The sequence below is a fragment of the Urocitellus parryii genome, chromosome 5 (genome assembly GCF_045843805.1).
Source record: "Urocitellus parryii isolate mUroPar1 chromosome 5, mUroPar1.hap1, whole genome shotgun sequence".
In the NCBI taxonomy this organism is placed as follows: Eukaryota; Metazoa; Chordata; class Mammalia; order Rodentia; family Sciuridae; genus Urocitellus; species Urocitellus parryii.
The window spans coordinates 186472331-186487345 of NC_135535.1; the positions used below are offsets into that span (position 1 = coordinate 186472331).

Below are 15015 nucleotides of genomic sequence, written 5' to 3' on the forward strand. Positions count from 1 at the left end.
TTTTTTTTTAAACTGGACACAATACCTTTATTTATTTATTTTTATGTGGTGTTGAGGATCGAACCCAGGGCCTTGCACATGCTAGGCAAGTGCTCTACCACTGAGCCACAGCCCCAGCTCTCCTTTCACACACACACACACACACATTTTAGTTGTTGATGTACCTTTATTTTTTTATTTATTCATATGTGGTGCTGAGGATTGAACCCAGTACTCACACATGCTAGGTAAGTGCTCTGCCACTGAGCCACAGCTGCAGCCCCTAGAGATTCCTTTTGATGATTGTCTCTTTTGTTAAGACTTCATGTCTTCATCCATGGAACTGCCTTGTCTTGAGGGCCTGCTTTGTATAAGACATTTCTTGGTACTGTAAAGGGGGCACAGAAGTGAAAGTTATGCATCTTGTCCCTAAGTTACTTATACTTTAGGAGATAGGCATGGAAACAAATAACTAAAACATCAAGTGTGAAATGTCTCTAGTAGTTGATGACCCACAAGAAATGAATGAATTTTTCTATAAAGCAAAACCAAGCCAGGCACAGTGGTGCGTGCCTGTAATCCCAGTGACTAGGGAGGCTGAGGCAGGAGGAATGCAAGTTTGAGGTCAGCCTGGGCAACTTAGTGAGACCCTGTCTCAAAATAAAAAGGACTGGGGATGTAACTCAGTGGTAGATCACATCTGGATTTAATGCCCAGTACCTCAAAAATAAATAAGTAAGTAAATAAATAAAGCACAACCAAGATGATCTCTAGACATGTCTGCTCTGGTGACCTTGTACCCAGAGCATCCAGAACTGCCTCCAGGGACTCAGTTGAGATGCCTGTCAGTCTTTTCCTGGCGTCGGCTAGTATTGGGCCTGTAGTCCCACTTAAAGTGGACCATGTTTTTCTTTATCTTGCCCAAAGTTTCCATAAAAGTAAAAAGATGAAGTCATGGGGCTGGGGATGTGGCTCAATCGGTAGCGCGCTCGCCTGGCATGCGTGCGGCCCGGGTTCGATCCTCAGCACCACATACAAACAAAGATGTTGTGTCCTCCAAAAACTGAAAAATAAATATCAAATAAAGTTCTCATTCTCTCTCTCTCTCTCTCTCTCTCTCTCTCTCTCTCTCTCTCTCCCTCTCTCCCTCTCTCTCTCTCTCCTCTTTCTTAAAAAAAAAAAAAAAGATGAAGTCATATTTGGTGGAGGCTGTGAGGCCTACTTTTCCTGATGGAGTTCTCTTTCTAGGTTATATCTAGGTATGTATCTTATAGTTGATGTGACCTGTATCCCTCATTTTGTTCTTATTCCAATCCTTTTCCCCCCAGTGCTGGGGATGGAACCCAGGCCTCATGCATGGTAGGCAGGCCCTCTACCACTGAGCTACATTCCCTGCCCTCTTTCTCTAATCTTTAGTTTAGGAGGCATGAAATGTGTCTGGGGTTATCCCTGAGCTGTAGCTTGCTAATTTCCATGTAATTCTTGGTTACTTGCCAGTTTGGTTGGGGTTGAATTGTTTACAAAGTAGGAAAAACAAATCTAGTGTTTTAGTACAAAAACAAACAAGGCTGTCTTGTACTTGATGAAGCTCAAGGTGCAGATCCAGCAAGAGTCCATTAGCTGTTAGCAAATCCCACTATCAGTGGTGAGTTTTAACAACTACTGAACTCTCTGGAATGACAATGAATGCACTTCCATGAAAGTTATATTTGTGGAGTGATTGATTTTCAACTATGGAAGGATTTTCTTGTTAAGGAATGGAGAAACAAGAGGCAGAAACTTCATGGGGCTGGGGATGTGGCTCAAGCGGTAGCGCACTCGCCTGGCATGCATGCGGCCCGGGTTCGATCCTCAGCACCACATACAAACAAAAGATGTTGTGTCCGCCGAGAGCTGAAAAATAAATATTAAAAAATTCTCTCTCTCTTTAAAAAAAAAAAAAAGAGGCAGAAACTTCTGGAAACCGTTTTAAACAAGTTTTGGCTTTCACTAATTTATTTATCATTATAAAAAAACCTGTTTTATTGTTTGAAGTAGTGGGGATTGAGCCCAGGGGCTCTCTACTACTGAGCTACATCCCCAACCCCTTTTTAAATTTTATTTTGAGACAGGGTCTCACTAAGTTGCCTGAAACTTAGAATCCTCCTGCCTTAGCTCTTGAGTTGCTGGGATTACAGATGTGCTACACCACACCTGGCTTTCCCTCTCTCTAAAAGACTGAGGCTGTACCATTGACATGGTTTCTTCCCTTCATCTCCTCCAACCCCTGCAGTAGAATAAAACCAGCTCCAAGATTTGCCATATTTTAGTAATAATATAATCAAAGCAACAGAATGATGGTTTATTTATTTATTTTTATGTGATGCTGAGGATTGAATCCAGTGCCTCACACATGCGAGGCAAGCGCTCTACCACTGAGCTACAGTCCCAGCCCCATCATAATATTTTCACACATAAGAAGAACGTGCCGGTAATTAAAATACATATGTGTGTGGAGCTTCCACATTCTCCTTCCAGTGGTTCTTTGCCATCCTCCCCTCCCACAGACAAGGTCTTGCTAAATTGCTGAGGCTGAGGCTGACCTAGAGTTTGCCATCCTTCCACCTAAGCCTACCAAGTAGGTGGGATTACAGGTGTGTTCCACATACTCAGGTCCTTTTTTGGTTTTTCTCTCCCATAATCCATCAATTCTCATTTCCATACTTTTATTCATGGTTGGCACTGCTCAATGTGCTCATTTTTCCCTCCCCAAACCCTACCAATTGTTCTAGTAGCCATCTCTTGATAAAACTTTCTTTGGCCATTCTATCTTTCTGCAGCATTCCTTCTTTGTGCTCTTCTTGTGTTGCCATCTCTATTCCTTCCCTAACATTTATCATAGAGTTCTATGTTTGCTTCTGTGTGTGCCTGTCTTTTCTTCCAAACTGGGTAATTAAATAAATAAATCACTGGGCGTGGTGGTGCACGCCTGTAATCCCCCCAGCTTGGGAGGCTGAGATAGGAGGATCTTGAGTTTAAAGCCAGCCAAAGGCTCTAAGCAACTCAGTGAGATTCTATCTCTAAATAAAATACAAAATAGAGCTGGGGATGTGGCTCAGTGGTTGAGTGCCCCAGAGTTCAATCCCTGGTACCAATCAATCAATCAATCCTCCAGGGCAAGACTGATTTATATTCAGTGTAGCAATTGAATCACAAATGAGGGAAAAGCAACAGTTATAATTAATATAAAAATATTATTTTATCCTCCAGCCTTTTTTTTTTTTTTTAATGTGGAGTCTTACTGATCCAGCCAGGCTGACCTTGAACTTGTGATGCCCCTGCCTCAGCCTCTCAAGTAGTTGGTATTAGGCATGTGTGCTATGCCAGGTTTGGGTATGCATCCTTGAATGAGTTACTTAACTTTTCTAAAGCTCAGCGTTTTTTTGTCTATAAAATATTAGATATCAATATCTGTTGGAATTTTCCTTTCTGATTTTCATTTGATGTATTGCAAGTGATTATATACTGTAGTTAAGGATTTTTGCTCAACCATCTTCCCTGAAGCAGTAATAGGAAAGCAACCATAGGTTTCTTTGTTGTTTTGTTTTCTTTCTTTCTTAAAAAAAGTTTTTATTTGTGCATTATAATGGTGCTTATTAGTGAGATTGTTGTTAGAGCAATTTGGGTTTTTATGGATGCCTTGTAGAAGGAATAAGGCCTATGACTTGTATAACTTCTTGTCCTGTTCAGAAAACAGGAGAGGTGTGTGTTTCTTGCCTCAGCAGGCTTATTACATGTCTGCCTTTGTCCAGCCCCAGAACATAGATAAGCTAGAATTCTTGGTTTCTGGCAACCAAGCAGTCCTTCTTATTTTTGCTTGGCAAAGTTCTACAGATTTTCATCTGGGTTTGGAATATGACCAATGGCTTTACCCAAAACTACTTCAGGATCCTTTTATTAACATGAAGCCTCACACTCATGATATGAAGATGTCTTGGTTTAACTTGCTCTGTGGCACTTAGGTTGTTTTTGGGGTTGAGTTAGTATGCACTTCTGTCTGTCTGTCTCTCTTTGTTGAGCCAGAACTTTAAGGCACTTAAATAGATCTATACCCAAACTCAAAGAGAGATTAAAAAAAAAAAAAAAAAAGTCTTATACGTGCTGTGCTACAAAGCAGCCTTGACTCAAAAGTTCCTGAAAATAAAAATGGCCTTAGGTCTAGAGATTATCTCCTGTCCTTTGAGCCTGTCAATTTGCTGCCTGTTCTAATGATACCCTCTTTCTTCAGATTCCTTGATTGCAAAATAAGATTTCTCCTGGCCCTTAGCTCTATTCTTCTTTAGACTCAGTGGGCCAGATGACGTGAGGGAGGGAACAGTTCCCCAAGGGTAGCTGAGAGCCAAAGCCTAGGAATGTCTCTAGCTTGCTCCCTGTGTGGGCATCTGTTGTGTTGGGAACAGGAGAGAACTTTAAGCTTTCTCCGTCATTTACCTCACGTTACTCTGCTCTCCAAAGCGAAAATCACAGGCCCTGATTCCACACTCCAGAATACCACTGTCAGCTCCAGTAGAAGTGGCAGACCTCAGTTCTGTTTTTTAATGTTTATTTTTTCTGTATTTATAACTTCTGGTCTTCAGATATATGACCTTCTGTGTCACCATAAAAGTCTTTGGTGCCAAAGACTGTGTGTGTGTGTGCGTGTGCGTGTGTGTGTGTGTGTGTGTGTGTGTGTGTGTGTTAGAGAGAGAGAGAGAGACTAGGGATTAGACCCAGGAGCACTATATAACTGAGTTATACCCCTAGCCCTTTTAATTATTTTATTTTGAGATAGGCTCTTGCTAAATTGCCAAGGCTGGCCTCAGCCTCCTTAGTTGCTGAGATTACAGGTGTGTACCACTGCACCCAGACAGAGACTTTTGAGTTTTTGTTCTCCCACTGCTAGCTGTATGACACTGGGCAAATTATATGAATTTGTTGGGTGTGGTGGCTGGCGTGCACCTGTAATCCCAGTGTCTTGGGAGGCAGGAGGATCACAAGTTAGAGGTCAGCCTCAGCAATTTAGTGAGGCCCTAAGCAACTTAGTGAGATCCTGCCTCAAAATAAAAAAAAGGGCTGGGGATGTGGCTTAGTGATTAAGTGTCCCTGGGTTGAATCCCTAGTACAGAAAAACAACAGCAAACAAAACACATGAATTCCATATGCCTCAGTTTCTGCAGCTGAATAGTAATAATATTTCATCACAAGATTATTTTGACATCAAGTGAGTTATTGGTTAGTTAGAATTTCTGGAGTAGAATCTGGCTTATGGTCATGGTCAAAGTTGAACAAATAAGTCTCTTTTTTAATCCTGTCTCAGAATTGAAAGATTAAAAATGAATAGACGGGGCTGGGGATGTGGCTCAAGCTGTAGCGCGCTCTTCTGGCATGGGTGCGGCCCGGGTTCGATCCTCAGCACCACGTACAAAGATGTTGTGTCCGCTGAAAACTAAAAACTAAATATTAAAGTGTTTTCTCTCTCTCTCTCTCTCTCTCAAAAAAAAAAAAATGTATAGATGGCCTGGAAAAATGTTGTCAAAAGATACTTAAATTGACTAGAGTAAAAAAATGAATCCATGAACATATATGTTGTTTCATTGTGTCTTCTGAAACAGTAAGTTAAACAGTCCAAACGGAAACATTTTCAGCAGGGCTCTAATTGAGGGTTTTCTGCACTGTAGGTCAGAGGAAGCTGGGTCTGTGAATCTCTAACTCACGTGGGGCTATGAACAGTGGTTAACCTACAGTAGCTTAACAATGTAATCCTCCTTAATTCTAGTTTAGTGTGACTTGCCTTTTTTTTTTTTAATTTGGTAGATTCAGCCTTTAATTTAATTTTGCATTGGCAGGTAGATGATTTAAATTATTTGGAGAAGGATTTGTCTTGTCTTTGGCCCATCATGTATGAATCTGGATCACTTACATAAAAGTTTTTTTTTTTTTTTAAGGCTAGCAGAAGTGGCTAATGATCATCTTGCTTCTTAAATCCCAAGATGACTTCTTTGTCACTAGGTTGTGGTGATATTTCTAGGGCATGTTAGAAAGTGAACTCACCTTCTTGGGAATATCTGAATTTGCCAGTTCAGCCTCTTTTTCTCCTACCCCCACCCCTGATCTCGTATTCCTTGAAGGTTAGTCAGCAAGGGCTGGGGTGAAGAGAAGTAGGTTAGTGAGAAAAATTGCCAACAGTCACTTTTTTAGAGCATATGATGTGGTAGGTGTAATGTCTCATGTTAAATGCTGCCTTGCACACAGGAAGAAGATAAACCAGTTAATTGCTGATTAGAAACACTGTCTTGAGTAGCATCCATGAAAGGATGATTCAGTAGGGGAAAATCAGGAAATCTGTGATGCAACTGTGATCATTTTGATTGAATTTTTATACTTAAGAAAGTATTCTAGTGATGTTGCAGTTCCACTTCTTCTAAGATCACCCCTAATGAATACTTAGAAATGTGGAAAATTTTTCCATAGCCCATCAAAGCATTTTTTTTAATATTTATTTTTTCGGTGTAGATGGACACAACTCAATGCCTTTATTTTTATGTGGTGCTGAGGATTGAACCCCAGTCTCACCCGTGCTTGGCAAGCGCTCTACTGCTGAGCCACAATCCCAGCCCTTGTTTTTTTTTTTTTTTTAATCTTTATTTTTATTTGTTTATTTTTATGTGGTGCTGAGGATCGAACCTAGGGTCTCACGCAGGTGAGGCAAACACTCTACCACTGAGCTACAATCCCAGCCCCACAAAGCACGGTTTTCAGGGTGTTTTGATCATGGCAGTATCCCCAGTGCTGAGAACAATGCCTGGCACATGGTAGGCATTCAGTGGGTGTGGATGAATGAGTGGGTAAACTTATGCCATGGTACTTGTGCCAGAGAACTGCAGGTGCTGGTCTGTCTTGTTAGGTCAGTGCAGACCAGAGTTCCCATAGGCGGCCTAGGACATGCTTTCCTCCAGTTCACTTGCCAAAGTTAATAGTGCTGCACGTGTTTTCTGGTTCCCAGTGCTTGCTAGGGAACTGAGGAAATGAGAGGAAGGGGTTGAAAGCTACTTCCCCGGGTAGCTATGCCTTGATGTCCAGCCTTGTCTGTCTAGCAGTTTGGCCTGTTGTCAGGGTTATGGGACAGACCATCTTACCACATCTTGAGAATACATTATTTGCTAAAGAATGGCTCCTTAGCCCCAGACACCTGCAGAAGCCACCCTTTACACACCAACCTTTTTCTCTTCTCCATAGCAATGAGGCTGCAAGCCATTCTTGAGCCTCCAGGAAATGGCTCAGCCAGCGTGGCACATTCATTTTTTGTCAGAAAAGTCAATCTGACCTCGACATTGTGTGTCTGGCTAGATTCTAATGATCAAAAAGTACTTTTGGCACCTCGCTGTGCTCTAAGTGTTGTGTACTGCTAATTTATTGTCGTAGGTGGGGGTTACAGATACTAATTTGCAGGAATCATTTCTGACTGACATGAGTCCTGCCTAGCACAGTGCCACTGCCATGGAGGCCTTTGATAAATATTACTGAAAGAAAATTCTGCAGAAAATATAAAGAAAGGTGAGCTACACTTGTTTCAAGTCATCTGCAGTCTAAGAAGTTATTGGAAAGTAACTTTGGGTTTACAAAATTCCTCTGAAGACTTCTCCTTGAGATATTTCTTGGCTGGGGACTAGCTCAGGGTATAGCACATGCTTAGCATGTATGTGGCCTAGAGTTCAGTCCCTAGCACTAGGGTGGGAAAAAGTCATTTCTGCAAGTCAACATCTAAACATGGACCTCTTATCCTTTCCTTGTGTTGTCTTTGATTAGGATTCAGATCTGGGGAGAGCTACTATGACCTCGATGTTCAAGGGAGGGTAGCCAGGGGAGAGGTGGCTTAGACCACTGCCTAGGAAAAGCCAGATTGAGTGTCCAAGCCCAGGGCCTTTGTGTCTTGGACAGAGTTTGATATTAGAGAACCCTTTTCTCCATGAACTGGGCTTAAGGAAGGAAATACAACAAACCTAACGGGGTGAACTTTTCTGAAACAGGAGTTGGTTTAAATATAGCTGATCTGCTTTACTGGCCACTTGGAGGCTGTCGTGGGACTTGTTGTACCTTTTGTAAGACAAGTGAGGAAAGATGTTGGCACCTGTACATCCTCAGTTTGTTTATGAAATATAAACTCTCCTGTCCAGTGAGGGCTTGAGAGGTCAGAGTCCAACGTAGCAAGGCCTACCTTAGCTGATAAAGGAGGTACCTCTGCAGCCTGTCACTGCAAATTGTCCCCCCTTTTTGGAGAATGTTTGGGGCCGCCAGGCTTACTGTGAGGTTGATTGTTGAACACCAGCTCTGGCAAGGGTGGGGGTGGAAAAGTTTATGTGAAACTGACAGTCACTGGGCTTGATTTCTTTCCCAAGAAGGAGAAACAATACCTTGGGAGTTACAGAGTCAATCCTTATTCAGAGAAGTGTCACTCTTTTCAGCTCCCTAGGCTTGATTTATATATACGGAGGCTGCTCCCAGTAAGAAGAGCTGATGGGAGGGGCAGCAGCCCCTCTGTGGGCTCTCCATGGCTTCAGACTGGCATCGGAGGTTGCAGCACTTCCTCCTCAGTATTCCGTAGCAGCTGTCTGAAGTTTTTTCTACTGTGCCTGAACTGATGTCATTTCCCTCTTGGCAGACAGCTTGGGCTGTGCTGCGACTGAGATGTCACGAGAAGGTGGGGGTGGGTCGGAGCCAGGCAGTGTTGGGGGGGGGGGCGGTGAGGGGAAAGGAGGGAGCTGCCTGCCTGGTCCCAGGACTCTGTTTACTTTCTCTTTGCTCAGGAAGGCTGGTTAACTGGGAGCACAGAGCAGCCGGCACACCAGGGCCATGCTTATTCCAAGACCTTAACTTTTCAGAGCCCTTTGTTCCAAACGTTAGTGTGGATGATGCTCTTGCAGGATGCCTTTCCTTTTGGGTCTTAGACAGGTAATTGAATGGTTCTGCGTGGATTGGGCTGGGAAGGGAAGAAGGGTGGGAGCTGTTAATTGTACTACTGCTTTAGGGATGGAGGGAATATTTTAGAAGATATCTCGCCGTCCTAACAGGCCAGCTCCCACACAGAAATTTCCAGTCCTTCCTGCTTGCTTGCTTTAGGTGCTCCTGACCTCCAGGCCCCCTGCTCTAGGGCTGCTTAGTTCTGATTTCTATTAGACATATAAAACCATTTGTGAAGCTTTATGGAGGAACAGTTGAAGGGTGAGGGGAGAAACAGAAGGGGATTCTTGCTCAAAACCCCCTTTCTTCCCACTCCATTTTGATTGGGCAAATTAGGAGATCCTTTGGTTCTGAAGGGGCTGGGGGAGGGCTGGGGATGGAGGCGGGTCTGTTTTTGTGTAGGGGAGGCTCTGGAAGGCTTTCTTCCTTTCAAGCATGTGGTCAGGGCTGTGTGGCTGAGGGATGTCCTGGATACCTCAGGGGGATAGGGTGTGGAATCGGCTCCATTTTGGCCCTATGGACCAGTTTGTAAGGCAAACGGACCCTTGTGGCAGATTTGATTGCTTGTGAGCTGCTGTTTGAAGTAGGGACACCGTAACCTAGTGTGAGTGACAAAACAGCAGCCAGGACCAACTGCTGTCTGCAGAGAACACAGCTGCTGCCAACTATTTGTTCCAGTGCTTCTGAGCACTGGTCACCCCCACCCCCTCTGTGGTCTGAGAGGCATGGCTGTATTGGAATGTGCAACTGTAAACGGTAGGGCTGTAAGGGCGTGGGGACAGACACACACCCGGACAGGCAGGAAAAGCCACAGATGAGCTCAGCCCACAACCCATGAGGGAAGGCTGGTTGACTCTCTGAGGAAAGTGCTAGGTGAGCAAATCTCTTGATTCACTTGGTTCTTTTAAAAGCAAGCTTCTCTGAAAATCCTCAAACATTCCATTACTGCCTTTGTTAATTTTCCGTATTCCTTTGATGCAGCCAATAAAGTGGTGACCCCGATTTGAACACCCCTCTTCCCCTCCAAGAAAGCCGTCCTTTTAACCTGTGGGCAGAGTGAGGAGCCCAGGAGTGTTGAGCGCCGCTGGAGAGAGGGTGGATGAAGCCTCCCATCTATGTCAGCCCCTGGTGGGAGAGAAGGGCCCGCTTGACAGAGTGGAAAGAGCAGGGCTGGGGAGCCAGAAAGACCTGCATTCATATCCTGGCTTCCCAGGGTCTTGGGTACAAGCTGCTTCCTGCCTCTGAGCCCCACCTTTGAAGTGCAGATAATACTTTTTTATTTTCTTACTTTTTGGTACTGGAGGTTGAACCCAGGGATGCTTTACCACTGAGCTACATACCTAGTCCTTTTTCTTTTCTTTTCTTTTTTTTAAAGAGAAGAGAGAGAGGTTTGTTTGTTTTTTTTTTTTAATATTTATTTTTTAGTTTTTGGCGGACACAACATCTTTATTTGTATGCGGTGCTGAGGATCGAACCCAGGCCGCACTCACGCCAGGCGCGCTACCGCTTAAGCCACATCCCCAGCCCCCCTTTTTATTTTCGTGTGTGTGTGTGTGTGTGTGTGTGTGTGTGTGTGTGTTTCTGGGGATTGAACCCAGGGACTTGTGCATGTAAGGCAAGGACTTGTGCATGTAAGGCAAGCACTCTACTAACTGAGCTACATCCCCAGCCCTTATTTTCTATTTGAGATAAGGTCTCTGTATTTTGCTGAGGCTGGCCTTGAATTTGTGATCCTCTTTCCTGAGCCTCTTGAGTCACGGGGATTCCAGGCATGTGACACTGTGCCTGGCAATAATAATGCTTTCTTGAAGAGAATTTCATGAAAAAATGTGTATAAAACATTAGCACCTTGGCTGGCAGATAAGAGGCATTTAGTAAACAACTGTTATTTTTAACTACTCATTTCTAAGGGATGCAAGACTTTAGGGATACAGAAAACTAGAAGCTATAGGACTGATCAGTGCTTTTGCAGAGGTGGCAGGTGAGGTGGGCAGGAGCCCACAGGAGTTTGAGTTTGTGCATCTCTTTTAGTGCCTACCATTATATGTTAACTTAGAATTAGGAGCCTGTCTCTCTCTCTCTCTCTCTCTCTCTCTCTCTCTCTCTCTTTTAAGTTGTAGATAGACACGATACCTTTATTTTATTTATTTAGTTTTATGTGGTGCTGAGGATCGAACCCAGTGCCTCACATATGCTAGGCAAGCGCTCTACCACTGAGCTACAACCCCAATGCCAAGGGAGGCTGTCTCTTATTGTACCAAGATACCATTCATCTTTTATACTGAGTTGGCAAGAAGGTGAGGGCCTGTGTCCAATAACCCCCACTCACCTAAGTGAGAGAATAAAGTAGTTGGTAGCATTAAATTAAAATCCTCAGCAGGTGGATGGAAGGGGTGGTTGTCATGGGAGCATCTTAGAGGCCCAACAGCAGGTGAATCTCGAGGCCTGTTTTTTGAACAATTTCCTGGCAGAAACTTGAATCAGAGGCTCCCTTAAAGGCCCTTCCCAGCCTTGTCTCCTGCCTCAAGCCTTTCCTGCATAAACTTGAAGTATTTGGGTTATATAATTTTGTACATTGCTAGTGTTTCTGTGTCTGACAGTGTAACCATGTTCTGTATTGGAGTCACACAAAAGCCAGATTCTGGGCTGGGGATATAGCTTAGTTAGTAGAGTGCTTGCCTTGCAGCACAAGACCCTAGGTTCAATCCCCAGCACCACCAAAAAAAAAAAAAAAAAAAAAAAGCCAGTTTCCTAAGGATTACCTGGTGATAATTCTGCTTTTTTAAAAAATGTCTCTGTCTATATTCACATCCCCCCCAATAGGTCTTCCCTTTCATGTATGTTTTCTACCTAATCTGTGTAACAGCTCCCTGGCTTACGTGGTAGTGTTATTCTGTTTTTACAGAGGTGCAGGGGGAGGTTTACAGAAGTTAAGCCACTTGCCAAAAGTTGCTCATTAGCTAGAGAAATGAAGGGTTTTTTTTTTTTGTTTTTTTTTTTTTTTAAACCTGGGTGTCTTCCAAATCCTGAATATTTCTTGTGGCTTAGACTATGTTGCCAGTGTTGTGCGAGTAGAGTAGGATCACTGTGTTTTTCTCGTTGGGCATATTTATTTCTTACCTGCCCAGATAGGGGATAAGACACTGCTTGCTCTTCATATTGCCATTTGCATTTTACTCTGTGGAAGAATTTCATGCTTGTAGCCACTGCATGGGGACTTTGATCTTTTAATGAACATCATTGGACATAAAAGATGGAAAGATAGTTCTTATTTCCAGGGAGCTTATACTCTACTGCAGTTCTCAAAATAATAAAAGTCACCTGAGAGTGGGGCTTATTAAGATGTACATTTTGTAGGTCAGGGGTCAGGGCCCAGGAATGTGCGTTCCCTAGGTGTTTCTGATCCAGGTTGTTTCTAGCCATGCTTTGAGAGACTCTGGCCTCCAGGACTTAGTGGCATGGAAATAATGACAAACAGTGAGCTGAGACTATAACAGAGAAATGTTTAGGGACTAGGATAGCACAGAGTGGAAAGCATCTAGATCAGGCTGGGTTGGGGATGGACATGGCAGGCCTTCCAGAAAAGGTGATATCTGATCTGAGTCTTGAAGGATGAGTAGGAGTTTACTGGACAGTTGAGCCGGGGAAGAGCATTCCAGACAGATCAGATTGTTTTTTTTGGCCCCTGCAGATGAGAAGGTGAAATTGGCTTCCAGCTATGATTCTTAGTATTGAGTTTGCCTGTGGCCAAGAGAAAGGTCTGGGCTCACAGGTATTGATGCCCTTTACAGACACAGAGAAGGAGGAACAAATTAAGGCCCTTCAGTCTAATAATGAGGGTAGCATGCTTTCACTATCTGTAAAGGGCAAGTGGGCCACAGGTTATGTGAATTATTTCATGCAAGGGACAGTGTACACAGAATACTTGGAAGCTCCAGTGTTGACTAAAGAACAGTCTTTTAGAGCTTAGAAGAGCTAAAGTTCAGAAGATAGTCACCTGCTAAACCTTTGGGGTATGCTACCATATACTAAATTGTAGACAGAATATGCAATTAAGCATGCTGTCCTTTTATTATCTGACAAGATCAGAAATCAGGTTTTGTGGCTAAGAGAGAACCCAGCATGTATAAATAACAGGTATATTACTGATTTTTCAGTGAAAAAGATTGCAACAGCACTGCTTAGTCTGCTGATCCTAGTAAATTTCTAGTTCATGTTCGAGTCAGAAGGCATCGATTTGGTAATGCTAGATGATTCTTATGGTCAGCATTCTACATCTGAAAAGTATTGTACACCTATTCTGTTCAAAGCATGTTGTGGATACAAAGAGGTGTAAATGCTCCCCCTGCCCTTGAGGGGTTTACAGTCAGGTAGGGGAAATAGAATAAGTGCACAGGTAATTGGAACATTCAGCAGGTGGTGGCATATGATATTAGAGGGAGATAAAATGCTGTAGGAATTCAGAGGTGTGATGAAATGACCTTACAGCAGATGGCTCTTTCCACAGTTCAGCAGTACCAGTTGTTCCACTGTAGGTGTTAAGTGTGTAGAAGGACCAGTGGATATAAGTTCTAGTTGGTATAATGCAGGCTAAATACATCATCAAGACAGCAGTTTATACTTTGGAATGTTGCCTTTCTCTTTAGGCAAGATCTAGATTGTGTATATCTTAAGTTAGGATGATTCTTAATACCTACCCCAGTGGAACTAGGGTAGGTCTGGTATCCTCTTAGGATGCTTTGTTCATTTTTCATGATGGGAGGCACAGGGTCCAACTCCTAGCATAAGGGGCTGGTTTTATTTATTTTTATTTATTTATTTATTTTGGTGAGATGGGATCTCACTATATTGCCCAAGTTGGCCTTGAACTCACAATCCTGCCTATGCCTCCTGAGTAGCTGAGATTATAGGCAGGCACCACTGTGCCCAGCTGCTATTCTTAATTCTTTTTTTTTTTTTTTTGCCTTTTTTTCCGTATTTTTATTGGTACACTATAGTTGTACATAATGGTAGGATTCGTTGTTACATGTTTTTTTTTCTTTCTTTTTTCTTGAAAGGGTGAACTGGTACCTACAAGCTCTGGATTGGCCTAATGCTGCTGACTATGGCAAAGCATCTAGAATGTTGAACTTTAGTTACTCCCTGGACATAGAGTGTGGCCTTAGGTTCTCAAAGAGAGTACTGACAAAGAGAGCCTTCTATGATGATCCCCAGTTCACTCTGGAGTGTAGGAGCTCCAACCTCTAGTTTAACAGTGAACTACTGAATATTAGCCAGCATTTGCTTGGGGCATTTGTTCTTTCGCAGTGACCGCCACCCACAAGGATGGAGGTATTATCTCCTTGTTACCATAAGGAAACTGGAACTTCAGAGGTCTGTGTTGCACCCAGGGCTGACGTGTGGCCTGGTGAGCACTTTGCTTTGGTCTCTCACCTGCACCTCTGTCCCCTGCCTGCCTTATGCTCTGCCTTCTGCAGAAGACCAAGTGTTGACTCCCATCACTGTGACATTTCTGGGCTTAGCCTTCCTCCACCAGGTCCAGGACAAATTAAGCAAGATCCTGCTTGGAAAGGAACTAGCTGCCTATAACACAGCAGACACCAAGGTGACGCTTGTTTGTACTACCAAAGGTTGAGGCCAGAATCCTTATCTGAACTGATTGTAAGAATCCTGTAGGTGACAGCTTCACTGCTGTTCCCTGCTGTCACCTGAAAGTGAGGAAGATGGATCTTACCCAAGCCTGTTTAAGTTAATTATTTATTTATTTTTTTAAAAAACTTTATTTTTTGAGAGAGAGAGAGAGAGAGAGAGAGAGAGAGAGAGAGAAATTTAATATTTATTTTTTAGTTCTCGGCGGACACAACATCTTTGTTGGTATGTGGTGCTGAGGATCGAACCCGGGCTGCACGCATGCCAGGCGAGTGCGCTACCGCTTGAGCCACATCCCCAGCCCCTTAAGTTAATTTTTGACCCTCAGCCATCTCTGTTGAAAGAGGTTGTGTTTTTAGAGGAGCGTGGCTTGTTTTTCATAGTGTCTCTGATGAGAAAGCAATGGACAGG

The 15015-nt window shown here is 43.3% G+C and overlaps 1 protein-coding gene across 4 annotated transcripts in view; it reads left to right on the forward strand.

The window, feature by feature from the left end:
• Window positions 1–15015, forward strand: part of Wbp1l (WW domain binding protein 1 like) — a 58243-nt gene that overhangs the window by 13275 nt on the left and 29953 nt on the right. The window contains exon 1 of one of the 4 annotated variants that reach the window (XM_077798973.1): window positions 8778–8946. The exons of 2 other annotated variants lie outside the window; for them this stretch is intronic. In XM_077798973.1, the coding sequence (XP_077655099.1) occupies window positions 8920–8946 (27 nt within the window). In that variant the 5' untranslated portion in view covers window positions 8778–8919. Of the gene's footprint in view, window positions 1–8777; window positions 8947–9746; window positions 9829–15015 lie in introns of those variants that run through there. One more of the 4 variants, XM_077798975.1, reaches the window with a different exon arrangement.